General features: G+C 40.8%; 3 protein-coding genes across 4 annotated transcripts; 2 read left to right on the top strand and 1 right to left on the bottom strand.

The window, feature by feature from the left end:
- The first annotated feature begins 3,847 nt into the window (after nucleotides 1-3,847).
- On the top strand, nucleotides 3,848-6,814 carry LOC141809361 (uncharacterized). The gene is made up of 7 exons (XM_074696351.1): nucleotides 3,848-4,345; nucleotides 5,210-5,365; nucleotides 5,527-5,645; nucleotides 5,827-5,998; nucleotides 6,090-6,208; nucleotides 6,298-6,719; nucleotides 6,778-6,814. The coding sequence occupies exons 1-7, from the start codon at nucleotides 3,934-3,936 to the stop codon at nucleotides 6,812-6,814; spliced, it is 1,437 nt and encodes a 478-aa protein (XP_074552452.1). The 5' UTR covers nucleotides 3,848-3,933.
- On the top strand, nucleotides 6,807-10,242 carry LOC141809451 (uncharacterized). The gene is made up of 5 exons (XM_074696475.1): nucleotides 6,807-7,786; nucleotides 9,294-9,404; nucleotides 9,583-9,683; nucleotides 9,886-9,986; nucleotides 10,113-10,242. The coding sequence occupies exons 1-4, from the start codon at nucleotides 6,814-6,816 to the stop codon at nucleotides 9,946-9,948; spliced, it is 1,248 nt and encodes a 415-aa protein (XP_074552576.1). The 5' UTR covers nucleotides 6,807-6,813; the 3' UTR covers nucleotides 9,949-9,986; nucleotides 10,113-10,242.
- A 38-nt stretch (nucleotides 10,243-10,280) lies between these two features.
- On the bottom strand, nucleotides 10,281-21,071 carry cd9r (CD9 molecule related). Of its 2 annotated transcripts, XM_074696476.1 has the most exons (10): nucleotides 20,966-21,071; nucleotides 20,639-20,731; nucleotides 16,466-16,571; nucleotides 16,273-16,370; nucleotides 15,509-15,583; nucleotides 15,314-15,415; nucleotides 15,082-15,177; nucleotides 14,906-14,989; nucleotides 12,432-12,690; nucleotides 11,345-11,825 (listed from the first exon to the last, which is right to left on the bottom strand). In XM_074696476.1, exons 2-9 carry the CDS (start codon nucleotides 20,702-20,704, stop codon nucleotides 12,478-12,480), a joined length of 840 nt encoding a protein of 279 aa, XP_074552577.1. In that variant the 5' UTR covers nucleotides 20,705-20,731; nucleotides 20,966-21,071; the 3' UTR covers nucleotides 11,345-11,825; nucleotides 12,432-12,477. The 2 variants fall into 2 exon arrangements, with proteins under 2 accessions (XP_074552578.1, XP_074552577.1); XM_074696477.1 differs by lacking the exon at nucleotides 12,432-12,690 and having other exon boundaries at nucleotides 10,281-11,825.
- Between the last annotated feature and the right edge of the window lie 1,651 nt (nucleotides 21,072-22,722).

Here is a 22,722-nt window from a genome sequence, read left to right as displayed (position 1 = left end):
CACGTCCTTCAGATCCAGACACAAGTCAACAAATCACATGTCTGCAGACCGACTGGAGAAGACCAATGAGGAGGCTCGCTCAACAATCAGCTCTTTGTCTGATCTGTACTGGAAAAACCAGAGTCATAAAGGATCACTCCACCACTGTGATATTGTGTGATATGTCAATATTCTGTGTGCTCAAGCATTAACAGAGACGTCTGCAGAGACTTTCTCAGGGCTTGCAGGTTGGAAGTGTTCCTGAGCAGAGTTTACCGCTCGCTGTGGGCTGATAAAGAGCTGAACACGGAGCTGTACGCAGCTCCATTCTGACATTTCACATCCTGCTAAATGAGTTATATGGCCTTTTAAAAAGACAGTTACCCAAACTTCCCCAGCATCTTCAGGCTTCTTAATTGCTGCTTGTTTGTGTGAAGTGTAAATGTTAGATATTTATCATTCTGACGTATTAAATCACCCTGAAAAAAAGGAATATCTGCAGCTTCATGTAAATGTTCAAACATGGCCTCAGGAGGACAGATCTGTGTTTTTTGTTGAGTAATGTAAAGATGACTTGATGAAGGTGTTTGTGAGTGAGGATTTCAACACGACTGTGTGAACTAATCCAGCAGAGCTCTGCCTGCATGCCAGGGGAGTGAGCCTCACCACAGCCAGCTCTCAGGCTCCTTTTACACAATAGTAAAGCTCTCTGTCTGTGGTTGACTGTCTCCTTGCTCCGTCTTACACAATGTCGCACCCTGCCCTCAGATTTCTACACTGCTATTATAAGAACAGAGTTGGATATCTTTACAGGATTTACGGGAGTCATTTCAAAGGCTTTGGATGTGGTTGTTGTTGTGAGTGAAGAGGGGCGATATCTGTGAAGAAATCAACCCAGACCAACCATCAAACTCATCCCTGATCCTTTCTGATAACCTCTCAGTCTGCCTTCAATAAGCTGGAACACATGACCCAGGCTTAAATCAAACACGTGTATGCTGTACTCACACTCTGCACACTCACCATCCTCGAAGGGAGTGACACCTCGCCACAGGCACCAAAGAAAAAACAAAGGGCGCTCACAGCTTCCTTTCCCACTGTGCTCCTCGCTCTGGTTCTCAGGAGTGACAGGGTCATCAGATCCACGTTTCAGTCATGGTTTCTTCCTCCTAACTTGTCCATATTTGGGTTTGCTATCAGACTCTTGTGTTTTTCATAAAAAAGAAAGTTTGAGTGTGAAGTTTTGGATGTACAGGGAATATGGAAGAAGACCAAAAGCTTGAAAAATGAAGAATCAGTTAGGGGTTATGAGCCAGGCTTTTGTTGACATCAGCTGTAACTCAGCCTCTGCTGCAATAATGCTCTAAAGCTCTACTACCTGGATGTAAACAGTCACAGATATGATGTTGTAGCATTTTGTGGTCTAAGAATTTTTTTAACCTTTAAAATACATTTATAGACTTCTTAAAACTAGACCAGCTTATTTACACACACTGGTCACGTTACAAGAACTGTTTTACTGTAATACAAGATTTCAGATCATATTAACATTCTTGGACAGTCAGAGAATGAATTCCCATTTCAACAACTAGAGTTCATTGCTTCAAGAACAATTTTTTTCTAGGCCTGTATGCTTCAGTTTTGGCTTCAGGCTTAATCAGGTTCGTGATAAAACACATTACAGATAACATTGAAGTTGGATACAGAAACTGAGCCCTATTTGCCAACATGACTGTGTGTATATAGCTGTATGCCCCTCCCTGTTGTTTCAGAATCCTCTACACTGTAAATTCTGTTACTCCTAGTTTGGGATCAGTTAGGCACATTTACTCATCTACTCAGCTGTTTTTTAAATCAATACTTTATAAATGTACTACATAATTGGTTACAATCCAAACATACATCTGTTTGTATGGAGGACAGGACATCAGAAGTTGATCCAAGGTGAAGCAGCATGTAGGAGGTCAAATCAGACCCAAATTAAAGCATCAAAGAATATCCTGAAGATGTCCCTCTGCATGTGACCTGATGGCTGTGTGCCTGTGGTGTTGATGACCAGGAGCAGGTTCAGGGCCCTGATGTTGAAGGAGACATTGTGGGGACACTCTAATATATTCTATGTGCCAGTTTTGTGCCCTGGCCACGTTTACATTTCATAAAAACAGATAAATTCCTCAAATTTGGTTGAGCCAACCAGTTTCCATAGCTACCCGCCAGAGGTTTTCATTCTTGATTCACTTCCTCACGCTGAGCGCTCATTTTCTGCTCCCTCCGCCCTGAGTCTCTGTTATACTACATTTAACTCTTCACGTGATTTCTTCTTCTCCACTTTGGGAACATTTGTGCTCCTCCTGTTTCCTGCTCCGTGCCACCCCTGTGTTCAGCCGCCCCCACAGAGCCCTGCTCTCTCAATGAAATCCAGACACACACACACACACACACACACACACACACACACACACACACACACACACACACACACACACACACACACACACACACACACACACACACACACACACACACACACACTGTACTCTCGCTCGCTCCCTCACAGTCTAAAGAAAACAACTCCTGGCTGTAGCTAGGCAACTCCAAATATGAGTCATCCTACCACCGCACCCATCACCAACCCGCTCTTAAACACACACACACACACACACACACACACACACACACACACACACACACACACACACACACACACACACACACACACACACACACACACACACACACACACACACACACACACAAAGCTTTAGTGGCTTTTTTGGAAATGTACTCATTCCAAACATTTAAACTATGTAGCTGTGGTGGCAAACATGGGGTCCATCTAATTCCTGGACACTCTGTTCCAACCTGAGACCAGCAGAAGAGGACACAGCTCTGATCAGAAAGACACCGTGAGAAAATCCCCTCCCAGACCTCAGTCGATACCAACATGACCACAATGTGATCACGGCTCGCCTTACAGTTTGTCAGACGGTTGAGCTTGTGGCAAATCTCACTCAGGCTTTACTTTTTGGCTTCTGCATAGTTGCACAAACTCTTTCATCCTGGACTCACTTCAGAGGGCATTAGTCTATTTTAACTATATTTATACTTTTATGTCAAGGCTGGATTGTATTGAGTTTCACTGAAGTTATAATATTCAAAACAATGAAAAAAGATTTTTGAAAAACATAGATATTTTAAGGTACATTACTAATGTGCCTTATTACTGTCTCTTAAGGAATAGTATTCCTTAAATTTGGTTTAGTCTGTTGTCTGATTTTAGAATCAGGTTACACACAAAAAAGCATTAAAAAAGAGGTCAAAGGACAGGTCAAGTGTCCTGATTATAAGACTGACATGAGAGAGTAAGTAAAAGCAGAGCCATATGTATGATTATGAAAAAATAAACATTCACGAAAGTCAAAGGTTTAGATGTTGTCATTAGTGTCATGACTTGTATATGCCACAGTTACTGATTTAATTTAGTGTAATGCTGCTCTCTAGTGGACAGATTGTACGCTGTTTCATTATATTATTAATTATATTTCATTGTGCTGATTTTGGAAGAAAAATCCCACTTTAAATGTATAAAATAAAAAAATAATACTTTATAGTTAAGGTATCAAAGTATATAACTGGTTATAAAGAATGACGTTTTATGACAGTATTAAATTGTGAATTAAATAATAGGATTAAGAGCTAATCTTTTGGTTCCATTAATCTTTTTAATTGTGTCTTCAGATTTTATTTGTCGATAATCAGCTCTATATTTCATGTTCATTGTGTTTAAAAGATAGAAAACGTGTATCAGTTGTTTACATTCTACTGCGCATGTGCGACAGGCATAATCAGGGCCAATTAGCGAGCAGGTGTTTTTTGTGGGAAGTTTATATAAACTCTGTCGCTTCTCTGCCAGTCCCAGTGTTTAAATGCGCAGTGATAAAAACTATTCTAACAATGACTATGAAAACTCGAGGATTCTGTTTCAGTTTCATTTTAATTTTCACCATAACAACAATAACTTTACCTCCAGGGGGCTTGTGTGGCGTTAATTCCTCCAAACAAGACTCAGAGATGGTTCTAAAACAGGACAAGGACAATGTTTTGGCTAGCAGAGGCCTCAGAAAGATGCTAAACCTCGACTCAAAACAAAGAGAGTTAAAGAGTCCTACCAGTTTCAGTAACGCCAAGTACAGATACAAAGTGAAGCTAAATGAAGAAAAAACAACGTTTACTTCATCTAAACCTCCAGATACGGACTGCACCGAGGGGAAAATCAAACATTTATTCCCGGGGAAGTTCACTATAACCGGGCAGCTGGAAGCGAACAGCCCTCATTTAGGCTACCAGTCTGATTCTGCTGTTTCTGGTGAGTAAAATGCAGCCTCCATCACTGTTTTACTCTATTTTTGGTACCTAAATTTATGTTTTTTTTCCACTCTTAATTTATCCATTTAAATCTTAGATGATGTAAAATAAAAACAATGTCATGCATTCACAGTAAGAGTTGTCACCCTCAGATATTAGAACTAAAATAATGTTTTCAGGGGTAAAAATAAGACATATGGTGACTTTTCGTGACGGAAGATATTATAAAAGCTCTCAAACTATAAAACAATCATGTTTTTGCATGTAGCACTATAATAAACACAAAAGTCAAACGCAGGAATTTATATTCGCTATTTCAATTGGAAAAAATCCACGAAATTTTATTATATCAGTCATTAATGTCAGTCTGTCTGAGGTTTAATAGGTTTTATTGTGACAGACCCAACTATTCTCTGATGATCTTTTTAAATATAATGCAGAAACAGTGTTGGAGCAATTTTATTTGGTGGTTTATTTGGTGTAATTATTTTGTTTATGGTGAAAGTCATTAACACAACTTAATGTAAATCAACAGATACAAATAAGTCAATGGAATGTATGAATTGTAATCAGGACCAGGATCAGACTTAATATTAAGTCATTTATACATTTCAAGGAATTTGCCTTTGTCTGATGGTGTAAAAACAGATTACACCAATGACAGAAATATAACAAGTTTTTGCTTAACATAACATGAAAAAAAGAAAATGTATAGAGTAGGATAAGATAAACATACAAAATACTGTCAAGTTGGAGAAACCTTTCTGATTATGACTGCAGCTCCTCGGTGGTTTAGGCTTAAAGAAATAAACCCACATCACTCTGTGTTCCCTGAGCTCTGAGGTGGTTTGTTTGTGTTCACCAGCCCAGTCCCAGGATAACTGGGGAAGGGTCAGAGGTCAGCGTCCCAGCAGCTCAGAGGAGAGCTGGCAGAGGCTGCAGCCTGTGGTGGAGTGTGGAGACGAAGGGATGACACTCACTGTCAGGAAGAAACGAGCAGTGCAGCTGCTGCTGGACCGAGGTAAGGCTGTAGTCCAAACTTCCTGCAATACTCAAACTTTTGTGTTGATTTGTACAACTGTTCAGTACTACATTTTTTTCTGTTTACTCTTTCATCACATTTTGTCTTTAATGTGGAGGGGAGTTAGTTTCTCTCTGTCTTTGTCTTTTTTTGTTTCTAAGAGAATAAGTCGTCCATGCCTCTGTCCCAGCTGTCCCCTGACTGTGGTTACTCTGTTCAGTCCTCATGGAGAGGCCTCAGTCTGATGGCTAAGTATGACGCTTGCCAGGTGATACAGGAGGTAAGAAACACATCTATTTGAGTCAAACGCTGCTTTATCTCTGCAGACTGAAACCAGTGAACCAGTGCTGCCCATGGGTCTCATTTTGACCATCACATTTTTGAGAATACTTGTAGATGCTGAATTTTTCCCCCTGGATGTGGAATGTCCAGTAAAATCCTGAAACTTGTTTGTCGTTTAGGACGACCACTATGTCCTGCCTCTTCTCTGGAAGGGGACCCCTGTTAAGATGTCGTGCCCAGCCTCTCAAACTGAGCCTCAGGTCACAGGTCCATCCTCCCTCTGCTGCTCCCCTCATGGTCTGAGCATCACACTGAACAATCTGTCTGATTCAGAGGAGCTGAGGGTAAATGGTAAAAGATATCTGGCTTTTATCTCTGTCAGCTCTCCAGTGATGCTTTACCTTTCAGACTTTTACTCTAAATATGACTTCTTTTCTCTCAGTCAGAGGAGAGTGGACACCTTTGGAGGTGTTAGCCAAGCAGTGTGGATACACAGTGGAGAGACGAGATGCAGAAATGGTCATCACAGCTCCGTTTATTGCATGTGGCGTCACTGTGAAGGTAAATCATAGAATGCATCAGTCAGAATCAGTTTTTTCAGAATTGCTTGGTTGTTGCAACATTTTTACATTCTCATGTTTGTCTTTCAGAATGGAAATCACACACTTTCTCTTCAAGCAGAAGGAAAAACGTTCACTCTGTCCTGTCCGGTCTCCCCCTCTGAGCCTCCTCTGCCTCCTCAGCCTTTGATCGATCAGAAAACAGAGTCCAAAGAGCCTCTCCCATGGACTCCACCTTTCTACCTGGCCCCACCTTACCACCCCCACCCGACATATCACCACACACACCCTCATCGTGATGCAGAACACACACCTACTCCCTCACCATCTCCTCCTGACCCTGTGCTTGTTCCGCAGGCTCACCCTCCTCTACACTATCAGACGTCTTACTACAGTTCCCAGGAGTCTCCCTCGTTCTCAGAGCATGTGGAGGATTCAAGTGAAAAGCATCTAGACCAAGACACTCTCCCTGAGACGCACACTGCTGCACATTCTCCTTCCTCAGATGAGGGGTTTTCCACTCAGGTGGAAGCTCTTCCTCTTTATCAGCCCAGCCATGATTTCACACAGTACTATCACTACTACCACCACCCGAAAATCCCTCTAATGGATCCTACAAGAGATCCAGATCCAGAGGTCCCAAAAGAGCTGCCACCTGACCCTGATTGTACTCCCTCCAGCGTCCAGACACCAGAGGCTTCTACTGATCATTTCTCTTCTCCAGTAAGTCCTGGAATCACTCAGAAAGCCTCTGAACAAATTCACCCTCCTCCTCCTCATCACTACTTCTACTACTATCCCCATATTCAACAAGGTGAAGCCAAAAGATCGCCTCCTCTCAATTCAGAAACAGACGATCAGGACTCAGAATCAGCCAGCTTCCTTCTTGAAAACTTATCGCAGTTCAGCTTAAATCAGGACGAGACAAAGAGCTTTAATGAGGAAAGTGCAGAGAGGATTAAACTGACACTTTTATCTGAAGAAGATGACGATGAAGAAGTAGCAGACGTAGCTGCTAACCCACGAAGCCTCCCTCCGAATCTAGATTCAGATCCTGCTCCTGAACAGCCTCCTTCCCCTCCTCCAGAATCCAACAATCATCCTCATCCTTATCCTTATTACCCCTACTACCTCCACCCATATTACTACTACTATTACCTCCACCTCTATCAGCTGTACTTTGAAGCTCAGAGTTTACACAACAACCCAGATCACATCTCTCCAACTCCATCCAAACCAGCTCCAGACCCTCTACCTCATACCACCACCTCTTCACCACAACATCCAACCAATCAGACGCCTCCTCCACCCTCAAACGCAATAAATGACGTCAGGCTCCATCTGTACGAACGTTTCTTCCCCCCCTACCATCCACCGGAAGAATTTGAGGACAATCAGGAGCCTCATAGTCCTCCATCACGCTCCGACATCACCAGGAAAGATCGCTCGCTTCCTGCTGCTGAGGGAGGATTTCCCAGCATGCATCAGCCTCCCCAAAGCCTCTACTCTGATTACATCTCTCAGCATCATCCATGTGATTCTGATGGAGGAGAGGAGGAGAGAGTCGATATGATGGAAGGTAAAATGTGACTGAGTGTTTTCAGGTGGAGAATTCAGTACTGTTGTCTTGACTTTAAGCAACCACAAGGGGGCAGGATGTTATTCAATCTAAGTTAGTGTCAGCCTCCAGTAGAAAAAGCTGCAGTCTATAAGTGTCCACAGGCAGGTGAACGCAAAGGAAGCCCAGTTAGGTTTGATATTTAAATGTGAATGTTTGAGTTGGTAAGGCTGGGATGATGTGCTTTTCTCCTGATTTGATTCTTTTATGATCTATGGGGGTCAATTTGAATTGGGATTTTTCAATTTTTCTGTTTTTGCAATTTTCAGTTTGCTTGTTCAACACCAGACCTTGTGAAAAAGTTGAATGATGTGTCTACAGACTGTATCAGGAGACATATTTTACCCCTCAAAAAACTGCTTATCACATGTGAGACAGTTTTTAGGATTTATTCTGGGAGTCTGACATCTCACATTTTTTTCCTACCCAGCTTATTAACAAAGACTTGAAAGGAGGATTTAAATAAAGAAAAATGTTGTGTGAACAGAAAAAAAATCATGATGTAGAATTATTAAGCAAAAAATCCTGATAGTATGATACATTGTTTGTTTTTTCTCCCATCCTCACTAGGGCGGACTAGGAAGCTAAACACATACCTCCCTTGCGTCTGAAGTAAACCAAAAGTAGAGTGAGCATTTCAAATACAGCAACTGACAGTTTTGGGCCATTGGACACACTGCACACCTCAATCTCAGGGTCTACGCTCACACACTCTCTGCCCCAATGTAAAACTGTGAGGTCCATGAGGGCTGAGCCCTTAATGCACCCTTACCGTAAGTCGGTGAGGGAATTACCCACAGTGCTTTGCAATGTGATTTGAAACTATAGAAACACAGGGTTCCCAGGGGAAGCCCTCAAACATGGCAGGTGACGAACGCGCAACACAGAAATTTAAAAAGAGAGACGGAAACCAGAATCTCAGAAATTTGAAACCAATGTTGATGCTGCAGAAATATAAGTCTGTGTGACTTTTAGAATAAGAAAGAGAACAGCTTTAATTTGTCCAAATCTTTATACCTTCACTGCCTTGCCATTTAATTGTTTCTCTTTACATTTCTTTTGTGGATCAACTGTTTGACTAAAGGATGTACAATTATTTAAAACTTATAATCATTTAATATAAATTCCTAATGTGGTTTTGTGAGAAGTGGTAAAGTGCTCTGACAATCCGAGTCACACCATTCTGAGCCCTTGCAGACTCATGCACTCAGCCACTTTCCAGGGGATCTTAATCAAGTCCATAAGGGCTCAGGGTTTAGGGGGGACATTGAGATTCAGCCAATATCAGCTAGTTTTGAAACAAAACATCTACTTCTTATGCAATCTCTGCTCCTGCCACGCTAAAAATCCAGCACAAAGTCCAGATTTAACTCTGAACACCCGAATGCAACACATTCTGTTATCTCTGTTGAGTAGATGTGGTTCAGTGTATCGAGCTTCCCTCTCTGTTTTTATTCCCTGTTCTCAGATCAGTACCACGCTGACCCGTACCCTCCCTCCTTCTCACCCCGTGGCCTTGGCCGCGTGTCAGATATCGACTGCAGCACCTCTCCAGGCAGCTGTTTGTACTCTGTAGAGGGTGAGCCTCTGCCAAACACATCTTGTCAACACATGTCGAATGAAAATGAATCGACAGTCACCTAAAACCAAGTGATGGACGTGTGGCTGAAACGCCCACAGTTGCAGAAAATAGAGAATCTGTAATCTTTTTCCTGCTCTGATAAATCTAAGACATCGTTTTGGTTTTTATCTTTCAGTGTTGGAGCCCATTGACTGTTCAATGGGAGAGCATCTGGTCTTTGTGCTGCCGGTCTCTGCTCTGCAGGACTCAGAGGTCCTTCCTGCTCTTCCCTTAGAGGTTAGTGAAGCAGAGGCTGACCCTTCACTGTGTCCCTGGGTGGGGATGTGCTGAATATAGAGCAAAAAGGACTGAGACAATGCTCTACCAGCCTATCTGACCATTAATGATGTCAGCTGATCTCTGAGTGACTTTTACAGGACAACTTTCTGAAAAACATGTTTCTAAAACTCTAAAAACTTTCTTTTTTCTTCATCATCAGGAGTTTTATCTGTTAGACGATGGCGACTTGTACTCTTTTGAGCACCACCTCAGCACTATATGAGATCACTCCTCTCAGGTACTGCATGGATGTTCTCACAGGTAAAGAAAAATCTTCCTAGCAGGGGATTTCTAAATGTTTAACCAATATGTCAGTTTGCAGGCTTGTCTTCTTTAGCCCCTCAGCGCCCTTGCTCCATCACTAAACTCACTACTTTCTCTTTGTAGGTCCTGACAGTGACGACTGAGGAATATAATAAAATACTATGATAATGCAAAAACACTGGTGTTTTACATCACTAAAAAAAAAAACAAGCACACGTGTCTTGGTGAAGAAGAGGGGGAACAAACCCTCCACAACATTTATTAAAAAAACTGACCTAACATTAACAAAACATTTTAGTGCAAAGCTTGATATGAGTTCACAGAGTGCAGAGACAGAAAAGAAACTGACTTTAAGGCATCTCTTTCTTAAGAACAAAGAAACTTAACGTGCATCAATTTGGTCACAGAATCATTTGGAAGAGAAGGAGTTAGAAGAAGTGTGAATGATAAAGAAAGGTGTTAACCTCAGAGTCACACCAGCATTCACAGGAAGGCAGCTTTTAATTATTTACACAATCAGCGTGAGGAAACACAGGAGTCTGCGGACTCTCCTGCTCTCAGGAAGGTCTCTGATTAGTTTACAGCCACACGGAGCCGTCTGAGCACAAAGAGGTTTAAAGATATAAAAAAAGGAATGTTTAAAACACCTTCAGCAATATTCACTCTTTAACTTCAGAGTGTAAATGTATTTAACAATCACTTCGGATGATCTGAAAACATTTCCAGTACAAACAAAAAGTTTACCAGTGATCTGACAGGATTACAGCCGAACGGCAGCAAGACAAAAACCAGAAACATCCAGCACCGAGGGAAAACTGCAGCGTTTGCACTAACAATTTCAAAATGACCTTGAGTTACGCAGATTAGTGGTACAGAAGTCACACAACATTGAGATGTGTGAACATGATCAACCTGCTTTAAATTTCACATTAGATCCAGTCCGTCATTTAATCCAAACGATTTGTTGTAGATTAATAAACTTAACTTTTGGTCCATCCCTCCTTTTCCGATCAGGTCTGCATAAACTGAATGAAAAGCTAATGAACACTGGAGATTAGAGGAGTACAGACCAAACAAAAGAAAAAAACTGTTTAGAAACAGAACAGAAATTTGCATCTACCTTTTTTCAGCAGTTTGTGATTAATTAACTATTTCTTTTAGGTATCATGCTGTTGGGTTTATCTGCTAACCTAGGAATGTTTACCTGGGACAATTTGTTCAAAACTTTGTAATCCAGGATCAGGTAATCCAGCTTTCAACACGCTGGGGCAGAGCAGTTAGGGTGATGCACAAGAGATTTTAGATGTGTAGAGACTAAAAGCTGCAGGTTTTATTTTGTTTGAATCATTATGAAAGCTCTGTGGTTAAAAGACAGGTGAGTTAAAATCTTAAGTACATCTACACTGATGTGGATTTATTGTTTTCCTTTTTTTTTCTTATTACCGATGAAAATAAAGGTTGAAAAACCTGATTTGGATCTTTTTTAAATCTTTCTAACAACCTGATTTCCAGATAAGACCCATTCTTTTTTTCTAATTTTGTAAGATTACTATAAAAGTTGGGCTCGTACCTTAATGTTTTTTTTGGCACATTGTTACTTTAAAGGATATGAAACTGACAGTGTGACCAATCAGTCGTTGACAGACAAACTCTATAAACATTTCTGAGCTGGTCGTGCTTGAATTGAAGCGATGGTCCACTTAAGATGAGGCAGAGGAGGACTGATGAAGGCTCCTCCTCCTCCTCTCAGTACACGGAGCGATAGTATGCAGTGACCTCCTGCTGCACCGTCTTAAGCTGTTTCAGGAGGATGATGGAGCAGACCAGAGCGGCGACCTGCGTTCAGACAGAAGGAGGATGGGGAGTAAAGAGGAGCGAAGGGACGGGGAGCTGAACAGCCAGATTTCCCTTTGTCATCATCATCATCACCAGGATTAAAGCAGCCACTGAGTGAGACAAGCCACCGCCACCAACCAGCATGCAGACCTACAAGCAGGGGCTGGAGGAGGGTGAGTCTAACTTGAAATGGAAAAACCCAACATTAGAGACGTCTATCAAATATGAATCAACCTGAATTTTAGCATCAAATTTATGGAACTCCTACTGAAAAGTTTTTAGAAACACAAACAAGCACCTGCAGGTATTAAACCTATTAGTCTGTTGAGGTTTTAAAACAGTACAATGGCTCATTTGGGCCTGCTTTGTGAACAACTTCATGCTAAAAACAGGTTTTTGACTCTTCTCTAATCCTGAAGCATTCTGGAGCTGACTGTAGTACATTCAGCCTCCTTTAGTCTGTTCTCTGAGGGAACACATCCTTACAGCCTTTCCAGGACACGGAGTGATGTTTATAAAGTGATGTTCAAGTCTTAAATGTTGGATTTTTCCTTTAAAGGAGGCAGAAACTGGACCAAGCAGAGAGAACAGATAAAAAAAGATAACCTGTGGATTGAATGAAGACAGACTGAAAGTGAAAGTGATGAGCTCTCTACTCCTCCTCAGGCAGAGGGATGTTTGCCACAGTGAGAGGAGCGAAGATGACTGGCTGCGGGTCAGGGTGGGGGTAGGAGATGAAGTTCGGCTGTGGGGGTGGAGGGTTAGCCAGCACAGGAGTGGACTGAGTCAGGATGATGTACTGAGAGGTGGAGATGGAGTGCTTAAGCTTTGAACTGAGGGTGACGCTGCAGATCAGAGCAATGAACTTTGGGGGCAACCATAGGACAAAAGAAGAAGAAGAGAGAAGAGAGAAGTTTGAGGGGGAGTAGTTTTCAGGGAGACAGGGGGGTTAATAGAGATTTAATCAACATCTGTAACTTTGTGCATCATAAAAAAAAAACTGAGAACAGACATAAAACTTAAACACAAAGAAACACAGACACATAGTTCTTTTTATGAGCCTGTAGAAGTTAGTGCACTCTAAAACCTCAAATAATGGCCTAAGCTTTTATTTGGATCATCCTGCATCATTTTTAGAAAGGATGTGAAACATCAAGGATACACAATCTAATAAAGCATGTATTTGGGTTTCTGATCCTCCATTATACACGGAGATGAAAAAGTGCAGTTACAAAAAGTGTGAAAGTAAAAATTGCGTCCCCAGTTTGGGTGTTCTTAGAGGGCCTGATTTTAATTTGCATATTGTGTGCTGCAAAATGGAGCTAAGATGAAAGGGAAAAAGTCCTCAAGTTTAGGCCTAGGACGATAGTCAATACATCAATCAGTAATACGACAAATGAAATAAACTCAGTAATTGTTCTGGCCACAATGTATCACCATGTGCATGCGTGTTTGTTTTCTTTGTCCCCCGCCTCCAAACAGGCTGGATTTTAAGTCAGTCATCGGAAATCTTTGCCTCTGGGGTGAGGCGGGGCTGCTAGCATCAGGCTAGTAAGTAAACGCACAGAGGGTAGCAACTGAGCCTCGTGAGCGTGTAAGGGGCAACCCAGGTTAACATAGCAGAAGTTAGGAGGAAAAAGCATGACTGTAAAGTGAAATGCCACCGCCCCAGGGTAGAAATATTTCAGCTCCAAACCAAATGAGCAAGGTGAGCCCATCAACAAAAACAGGCAACACAACAAACTATCATACTACCACACCCATCTAAAACACAACTACCTGACCCAGTTTCTCCAGCTGGGGAAGAAACTGCACCTGCAGATGCAGAGCCTTCGTCCCCACAGTCAACACTCACTGAGGAGTTTGAGCGACAAAGTAAATACAAACAGAACCGCGCAAAATGGTCTTCACTCACAGAAAGTGTTTTCTGAACGCTTAAAACTGAGACAACTGGACTGTTTATAGTTTGGGATGAAGCTGATGAAGCCTCACGGATGAGAGGAAAACGTCTTAAATATTTAAACGTCTTTAAAAGTGTCAACAAATGTTTATATGAATGATTAATTTGGTCTCAAAATAATATTGTCAATAATATTATTTATCGTCAATGATTGTGGGACAATATATCATCAAGCAAAATTTATTATCGGCCCAGGCCAACTCAAGTTTTAATACAACACATTTTGAGTCATTGAGTCAAAATGTGTTTTAAGCCAATTTGAAGCTGCAGAAAGTTTCTTAGGTGTTTTTGGAACAGTATCCTGAGACCTTTGTAAGCCTCAGGCGCACAGAAAGGTTAGATTCAAAAAATTCTGATTAGAGCCATATCATACATCCTGGATTTAAAATGCATGATTAAACTAATGGAGACTTTTTATCAAACAAGGACTTGTGAATTAGAGTTAAAGCCAGATTTCAGATGAAAACTTGGTTAAACAGAAACACAACCGCACTGATCCTAGGGGAGAAAGAGCTGAACTTCAGCTGAGGCTGTAAGGAAAAAAGTAAACCTTGACTCATTTCACCACAAAGTGACTACCTGAGGAGAGGGTGTACACTGCAAAAACTGAAATCTTATCAAGTGTTTTTGTCTCATTTTCAGTAGAAAATTCCTTTTTAGACTCAAGATGAGCCAAATTCACATGACCAATCCAGAAAAACGTCTTGTTTAAAGTTATTTAAGGACAAAAATGAGGTCTGCATTGCTCGTAACCAATAAAAAAATCTGCCAATGGAACAAGAGAAAAGTTACTTGTATAAAGACATTATTCTAGTCTCAAGGAAATTTTCAAGCAATTTTTTCTTGTTCCATTCGCAGATTTTTTTTACTGGTTACAAGCAATTCAAACCTCATTTTTGTACTCTGATAACTTGAAACAAGACATTTTTCTGGATTGATAAGTTGAAAGTGGCTCATATCGAGTATAATAAGACAATTTTTACTTAAAAAAAGAAAAAAACACTTGATAAGATTTCAGTTTTTTGCAGTGTAGTGTCCGTTTACGCTAAGCTGACTCAAGTGGTGTCATGTGACCTCTTCTCAAAGTGTGGAAATGTGCAGCACACTAAGGTGTTCCTACCAAAAGAGCTCCAGTCCCAATAAGGATCCCCATCACCAGAGGAGCTCTACTGTCAAACGTAGAGATGATTTTCCCAGGACAGCTCTGCAGAGAGACAAAAACAGAGTCCTGAGTTTCATCTACAGACAGAAGCATCGCCCTTCGTCTCTTTATTCTGCACCGCAGCATCAACTTACAGGCATGACGATGTGTTCGAGGAAGTCTTGTGGTTTGGGACACGTTTCTTTAGCAATCTCTACCAGAGGGACTCCGGTCACTCCACAGCAGTGAAGCTGAAAAGGGAACAGAGATTAGAGAGAGGTTAAAAACATCACGCGTCGTGTATTTAAGAAGTGAAACAGTGTGTGGTCATAACTTTCGGTAGCTTGGAGTTTGTTTCTCTGAATAGTACCGAGCATTTGTTCTCACCATCATGTGGATGAACCTGAGAGTGATGCCAACCACAGGGTCTCCGTTGCTCACATACAGAGCATACATGCTGCTGTAGAAGTCAGCGATGTGCAGCCCAACCTTTACAGAGAAAAATCAGAGCTCCTTAGTGGGGGGTGTTGATTTCTACATTTTTATCCAGTTATGTCATTCCTCCCTGACTCTTCCTCTCACCTCATCCTTCTTAGAGTACGTGATCACTCCAACAGCAACTGCAGCACCAGCCAGGAGAGCCAAAAGAACTGAAAACTGAAGGAAGAAAGGTGGAACATCTTGATTAGTATGATCCTTAGATCACAAAGAGGTTAAGCTCACCTCTGTCAGAGGTTTCTAACATGTTTGGACTGTTTCACTCCTGGAAAAAGTACAGGCAGCAAAAAGTTTAATCCTCAGAATGGAGAGTTGACGACTCTGGGCAAGTCTGTCTGTTTGGTTTGGTGTGTAAATAAATGTCAGAAATCAGTCTCACACCCACAGACTGAACTACAGACGTGTCACTTTGCATATGAACAGCAGTATTCCATCTCTGCTCTGCAAAAATTCAAATGTAATCACAGTTAATGCTTACATAACGACTCACTCTGTCACTCTGAAAGTGCAGACAGCCGAAATTAAAGCCTGAGTAATGCTCTTGTATTCATCAGCTGGTGAAAACAGAACCAAGACCCTGATAAAAACAGATCCTGAAAGAAGAATCCACCATTTCTTCTCTTTCTGTTCCTTCATATCAAACACATGTAGACGCCAGCTGTTTCCTGTTGTCGCCCTTCACCTTCTTCAAACTGTTCTGTTTCTTTGTTTGGGAATTCTTGAGTTAATTTTGGTGTCCACCTGCTTTTACAGTTTGTCTATTTTGAAACAGAGGGCATTCAACATTATGCAAGCGGTATAAAAACTTGGCAGCAGCTCTGCTTGACAAGAAAAGAAAAGCTTCTCACCACTTGCAGAGCACATCTTTTCTCGTTGCAGGCTCCGTAGTCTCCAAACACGACCACGACCAGCATCACCAAGCCAAGCACGATGAGGACAGTCACAGCTGATCACCAGAGAGAAAGGCACAGAGAGATGGGCTCAGCATCTTCAGATATTTCAGTACAAAAATACAAAAAGCTATGAGACACATTCACTGACCTGTAACAAACGTGGTGGAGCTGAGGGCATCAATCTCAAAGATCCCTCTGGTGTCATTGCTGAACCTCAGCCACAGGCCCAGACCCAAGAAGGCAAGCCCCACCGTCTGCAGGAAAACACACAGAAATACAGATCACTGTCCAGGTGCACTATCTCACATCCTCAACATGTCGAGCCTCAACCATCACATCCACCCGGTGGTGAGATGTTTCATTTGACATGAACTTTGAGAGCAGTCCTTCATCAGATCTGGGTTCAGTATGTCTCAGTTTCGCTCTCTTTGTTCTACTGTTGTTTTCTGTGTTTTGCAGTTTGGCTCGGTGTGCTCTTCCTGTCAGCTGCTGGGCAACTGGAGTCACATGACAAGGATTTCCTGCTTTAACAACTGAATCAACTCCCACATAGATTCTCATTCATCCAGGTCATGGTTCATCTGAAGACTGGAAAGACAAGGCAACTGGACTCTGAAGAGCTCGGGAAGAAGTTTTGCCTCTCATCCAAGAAGCTCCATCAGTTCCAAATTGCTGGTGAGGGAACAATGACTGGGGGGATGGATTGTAGAAGCCCATCACAGCGTGGCCCCCCCCTGAAAGCCCTTACCATCCTGAGTGGGCCTTTCACTCCCACTGTCTCCTAAGTGAAGGTGAACACCTCACATGACAGTGGGAGTTAACGGCCCACTCAGGATGAGAATGGCTCACAGGAGGTGAACCATTTGGTGATGGGTCTCTACAAACCTATACTCTTTACCCCCATCTTTACCCAGTTGTTGTCGTAGGAAACCCCTTTCAGACAGTTGACTTTAAAAGTAGTTCAAGGACACAAAAGAACTAATAAAATATAGAATTTCAAAAGAAAATTAGTGACCCCAATTATCTCTCATAGTTAATCTTCAGATATGTTTCAGTAACATGCAATCAGAATCTAAATCACGGAGGCTGAAGGAGGACACACTGCAGACTTAGATATTGACATTAACACTAGAAGTCCCAGGGTTTTCTTACCCCTGCTGCCATGCCCAGAGGACAGCCAAATGGCTGCTCAGTTAGAATGTACAACTGAACGGCCTTCAATTAGCCACCATTGTTTTGCAAATGCAGCCCTTACCTGACAGATTGGCAGTCCACAGATGTGATACATGATCAGGGGGGAGGGGTGTGCCTGAAAAGAGCCTGGAAGCTTCCAACATCTACTGAAACTTTTTGCATTGGGCTGCCAGAGGAGTGTGAGGCAAGTGTAGCTGTAAATATATCTGATATAATAAGAAAAAATATTTCTTCCATAACCCGTATTAGAGTGCCCTTGTCCAAAACAGCTGTTGACTGTTTAGTTTAAGTTTACTATATTTATTTTGAAGTTTGTTTTTTTATAGCTATACTATCTCTATATTCTTCTTGATAGAGCTTTGTTTATGTGTTTACAGCCTTTTGTGTGACTGTGAACACTGTAAGCTGCTTCATAAAAGAAACCTAAACTGAACTGACTGCCTCTGTCACAAGCTCCCGTCAGGTCCACTGTTTGAATGGCAGCTATTTTTTTTTGACAATATATCTGCTTGTATAACTGTTGGTTCACGTTTCACAAATGCACACACACACACACACACACACACACACACACACACACACACACACACACACACACACACACACACACACACACACACACAAACACACACACACACACACACACATACGCATATTAAAAGAAAATGATCCAGTGTTTTTTTTAACTATAACAGAGTGTTGAGTCTCAAGCATGCAAAGTTGTCATGGGGTGCTTTGAGTAGCCTGGATAAAGTTTATCTGCATCTACCCATATTTGACATTTACTCCTGAGAAACAGAAAATCCTGGTAAAAACAATAAAATAAGAAAAGAAATAGTAAGAAAGATGGATGGAAAATGTAAAAGCAGTCCAACTGGATGTAAGGTGGAAGGGTGGGTGTGGCTGTGACCGATGGCTAAACAAGGGACCTGAAGTGGATAAAAAGCTCACTCACAGCCCATGATAGTTCATTTACTCAACCTGTGCATCAGCAATAAATCTCAGCAAGAAATAAAAATAATAAACTGTGTTGACCTCACACTGAAAAGGGAGGGGAAAATAACTTTCTGTCGTGATCACAAAAGTGGAGTAATTATAGCTTGTTGAACATAAAATGAAGTCATTAACATTTTATACTAGTTCTAAACCTCTACCTCTCTCTCATAACATTACAACACATTGGTTTATTCAGGTAAAGGCATAGCAACATCTTTCCCTTTTTCAGTAGTTCAGGAGAAAGTAATTGCCTCATTTACAAAACAATGGTGATCAGATGGCTGTTCACACCTAAAGTAGAGATGTTGATTCCAGACTAATCCAGCCACTTGGCTGCCCCTTGGGCATGGAAGGTAGAAAAGCCAAATGGCTGGGCTGTGGGACTTCTAGTGTTAAAACACTGTGTTAACTTAAAAACTTGTCAAAACCAGATCAAGACTTAAAACGTGATGGAATGTTTTTTTTCCCCCAAATAAGATATGATAAAAGTATAATCTGAGAGGAGTCTTATCTGGGAGGTGTGCTCACCTTGGACTCTGACAGTAAAACTGTAATGATCTCAGGCACCGCTCAGTATTAAATAATCAAGAAGAGTATGAGAGCAACCTGCAGAAAGTTTTCATATGCACCCACAGAGCAGATCGTGGGCTTAAAATAATTTCAACGTTATATAAGGGTTTAGAGGAGAGAATAGACAGAACCACCTACATATGAGAAGAAAGGGAAACTCAGCATGGCATTTCTGCGGAAGCCTCGGTTCAAATATTTAATTCAGAAACTTTTTCACAGCTGTCAAGAAACCTCTATATTTGGTTTTAAAGAAGTTAATCAAAACCATTTTTTTAATGACCAAGAAAGGCATTCAGAAAGTGCAGACCTCCGCCAAGCATAATGTGAGTGTCACGCAACACTTTGATCCTACTTTAATGTTATACTCCCTTTCAGCAGTCTGCTGTCTGTCTGCTAAAACTTACAAAATTTCATATTCCATTTCTTAGTATCCAGAATGTTGCCGGGATCTGGATCATACTTTTACATGCCAAAAATTATGGTGACCTTGTCTTGTATTGTTTTGCAAAGCAATCTTACCACTTATCATGGAGTTATATAGACATATGGTGAAAACAGCCCTATCTCACAATTATAACAAATCCTTTAAAAAAATCCTGGATCCAGACAGTGATTTGAATCACCACCAAAACTGAATCACTTGTTCTTTATGCCAATTTGAACATTTCGTGAAAATTTCATCAAGATCTGTTTGTGACTTCTTGAGTCATGTTGTTCACAGACAAACAGAGAGACTGTCAAAAACGTAACCTCCTTGGCGGAGGTAATAATGTTCAGTTTCTAAGTTTTCTCAAGAAGCTTTTCTCTAGATAGGTGTGGGTAAGCCATTACCTTAAAATCAATTCAAGTTATTTATGGCAGAGCACAGTGATAAATACTGATTATTTCTTACTGTTTTAAAACTTAATTGCTCATTTATATGTGTTGTACATTGCCTTGGACAAAGGTGTCTACTAAATGTAATTGTAAACTGTACACTTATAAACCATGCTGTAAGAAAACTTACAGCTTAGTCTGTGAAGAAGCTGTCTTACCAATGCTGGCAGCTTTTTGAGTAGTTAAAAATGGTTTCAAAATGCATTTTATGAGTACTTTACAGCCAACAGAGAAACAATACTTTGACATTAAACAGTAATAGAGAAATCATAACTTTATTTTCTGTCAAAATATCGTGTTTCTGACTTTTAAAAAGATAACAATGAAGGAACAGATTAGTCCTTTTATATTATTCTTTCTGTGCATAAGGGCTGTTGACAAATGGGCAGATAACGTAAAAAAATCTCTTGGATCAGATCCACCTGCATTTTTTGTTTGAGTTTTTAGGGCGAGTGAAAGTGAATCATTAACCAAACAAAAGGTGTGTCAAGTTAATGCCAGACATTAATGGAGCAGGTAACATAAGCTGGTATTGAGGAGAAACGAAACCTTAACAGATCAATGACGCACAAACCGCAGCAACTTCAGAGGTAGAAACATGACTTAACCTCTCTCACAGTATTTAGTCTCACTATCCCCTCTAACAAAAACACCAGAGGATGTTTTCAATTTCTGACAGACTTACTGCAAAGATGATGTTGAAAACGATGAGGATATACTTGCAGAAGAGGCCACATCCATCCAGAGCCATGATGACCAGCGGTTTGTTCTTATTTGCCTAAAAGGTGAAAACATGAATTACCTCAGCACCTGAACAAGCCTGCATACAGCAGACAGGACAGAACAGACACACAGGGGCTCATTTCGATCTCACACTATGCGTAAAATCCGATTTAGATTAGAAGCTGGACCTCACAAACGACGTTTTCTACTCTTGAAGGTTTCGTTTTTAAGAACTGAACCATGCAAATGCAAAGTAAAACACACTACTACCAGTGAATCCACTACATACCTTTACGGGAGACGGTTTATATCGCGTTTTCCCTTGCAGAAGTTCGACTAGAGGGCGGAAATGACCAGAAATGTGGATGCGTGGTGTGTTTATACCCCTGTCCCGATACACACTAAGCCCCGCCCCTTTATCCTCTTCTGTGATTTTATTAGCTGCGAGATTTGATGGATACGGGATCCCACCAATGACCAGAGGAGTTGGTTCGGCTTCGACGGTTGAAAAGCACAAAACTTAAGGAAACGAAAGCAGTAACGGGGAATGATTCACGTGTTCAAGTAAAAGAACCATTAACTGACGATGAATTTGTGTCGAAGCGGGTCGAAGCCTATTTTAAAGAAAAGCTAGCATAAAATGATCCTTCTGGACCTCGATCTATTCATTAATGACTCTTTTATCAGCCTGTAGAGACAGAAACAAACAATTAAATGTGTTAAAATTTAAGTCATACCATAGTAATAACGTTATTTTAAACCTGAAAGACTTTTCATAAAAACAGGACATAACGTTAGTACTAACTTAAATGATAGTGCTAACACCCTTTCTTGTTGGTTGGTTCAACGCCGTAAGGAATTTCTATTCTTATATTGTTTATAAGTTTTCAATAAAGGTTTGTATTCACATGTTGGAGGTTTTCTTAAAATATACGACTTGAACAAGACAATACTGACAAAACAGAAAATAGCTTATAATTAGCTTATAATAGGCTATGTAATTAACTACAAATCTATGCAGCTATAAGTTTAGAATAAATACTTTGAATTTTATTAGAATAGAATAGAAAATACTTTATTTATCCCCGAGGGGAAATTCAGGAGTCACCGCAGCATTTAAGAAAACAAAAGTAAGAAAGAGTATAGAAAGTGCAAAAAAGTCCATAAGAAATTAGATGACGACATCCTCATATTAAGTGAAATTTATGTGTTTTTAGTGCTTTTGGATCATATTGTCAGTCTACCCCCACTGGTCCCTTAATAATCAGTTATATGTATGTATATTTCTATGAAATGCACCTTGCTGCTTTGTCTCTTTTTAATTTTGGCTTTTGTTTTGTTAATTGTGTTTTTGTATTTTACTACTTGTCCTTTCATTTTGGTGTCCATTCAATTGTCAAGTGACCCTGAGCGTTCAAAAAGGCACTTTTAAAATCAAATCCATTATTATGATTATTATTATTAGTAGTGGTAGCAGTAGCAGTAGTAGTAGTAGTATTTTTATTATTCGTGTTAAACCTTAAGCTGCTGTTTTAATCAAGAATTCATCAAGTATTCATCTCTACCAAAATCCTACGTTTGCCTTTTAAGTCTACAGGAACTACTTTCTTTGATTCAGCGCTTAGAAAAAAGTCCAAACTGTGAAAGGAGGATGTGGTCTACCTTGTGGGTGCTGTTTTGTGTAACAGTTTCTGTCTGTGGGTTTGGTGTGAGTTGCCTCTGGGGTTTCATCTTTGTCGTTTTCAATCTATATTTGAAAATAAAACGTGGAATTATTGGAACAAAGAATGCCTCAGATCAGCATCTTTGGGCTCCCTTGTACATATAATGACCTCTACAGTTCTACAGTTCATTTTGCAGACGCTTTCGTCCGAAGCAATGTACAACACAAGAGTTGAGACAGAAGGAAAAACCTAGTTAGTGCGACAACATGATACAAGTTTTTTGGCGGCAGGTGCTGCCATGAAGTGAAAGAAGTCCTTTTTTGTAGAATAATCCAGCCAACTGACTACAGCTAATAGCTGTGACAATATACTTCGATCTTCA

This window comes from Halichoeres trimaculatus, unplaced genomic scaffold (assembly GCF_033239565.1).
Source record: "Halichoeres trimaculatus isolate MK-OKI-2021-1 unplaced genomic scaffold, fHalTri1.1 fHalTri1_scaffold_20, whole genome shotgun sequence".
NCBI lineage: Eukaryota > Metazoa > Chordata > Actinopteri > Labriformes > Labridae > Halichoeres > Halichoeres trimaculatus.
This window is presented reverse-complemented; position numbering and strand designations above follow the sequence as displayed.

Excerpts from the sequence above, each read along its gene's own strand:
- LOC141809361 (XM_074696351.1), top strand. The coding sequence starts at position 3,934 with ATGACTATGAAAACTCGAGGATTCTGTTTCAGTTTCATTTTAATTTTC. Across the intron at positions 5,366-5,526 it reads GCAGCTGCTGCTGGACCGAG|AGAATAAGTCGTCCATGCCT; the intron begins GTAAGGCTGTAG and ends TTTGTTTCTAAG. Across the intron at positions 6,720-6,777 it reads TCTCCTTCCTCAGATGAGGG|TACTATCACTACTACCACCA; the intron begins GTTTTCCACTCA and ends GATTTCACACAG.
- cd9r (XM_074696476.1), bottom strand. The coding sequence starts at position 20,704 with ATGGCTCTGGATGGATGTGGCCTCTTCTGCAAGTATATCCTCATCGTT. Across the intron at positions 15,584-16,272 it reads AAAGATGTGCTCTGCAAGTG|TTTTCAGTTCTTTTGGCTCT; the intron begins GTGAGAAGCTTT and ends TTCTTCCTTCAG. Across the intron at positions 14,990-15,081 it reads TCGAACACATCGTCATGCCT|AGCTGTCCTGGGAAAATCAT; the intron begins GTAAGTTGATGC and ends GTCTCTCTGCAG.
- LOC141809451 (XM_074696475.1), top strand. The coding sequence starts at position 6,814 with ATGGATCCTACAAGAGATCCAGATCCAGAGGTCCCAAAAGAGCTGCCA. Across the intron at positions 7,787-9,293 it reads GAGAGTCGATATGATGGAAG|ATCAGTACCACGCTGACCCG; the intron begins GTAAAATGTGAC and ends CCCTGTTCTCAG. Across the intron at positions 9,684-9,885 it reads TTCCTGCTCTTCCCTTAGAG|GAGTTTTATCTGTTAGACGA; the intron begins GTTAGTGAAGCA and ends CTTCATCATCAG.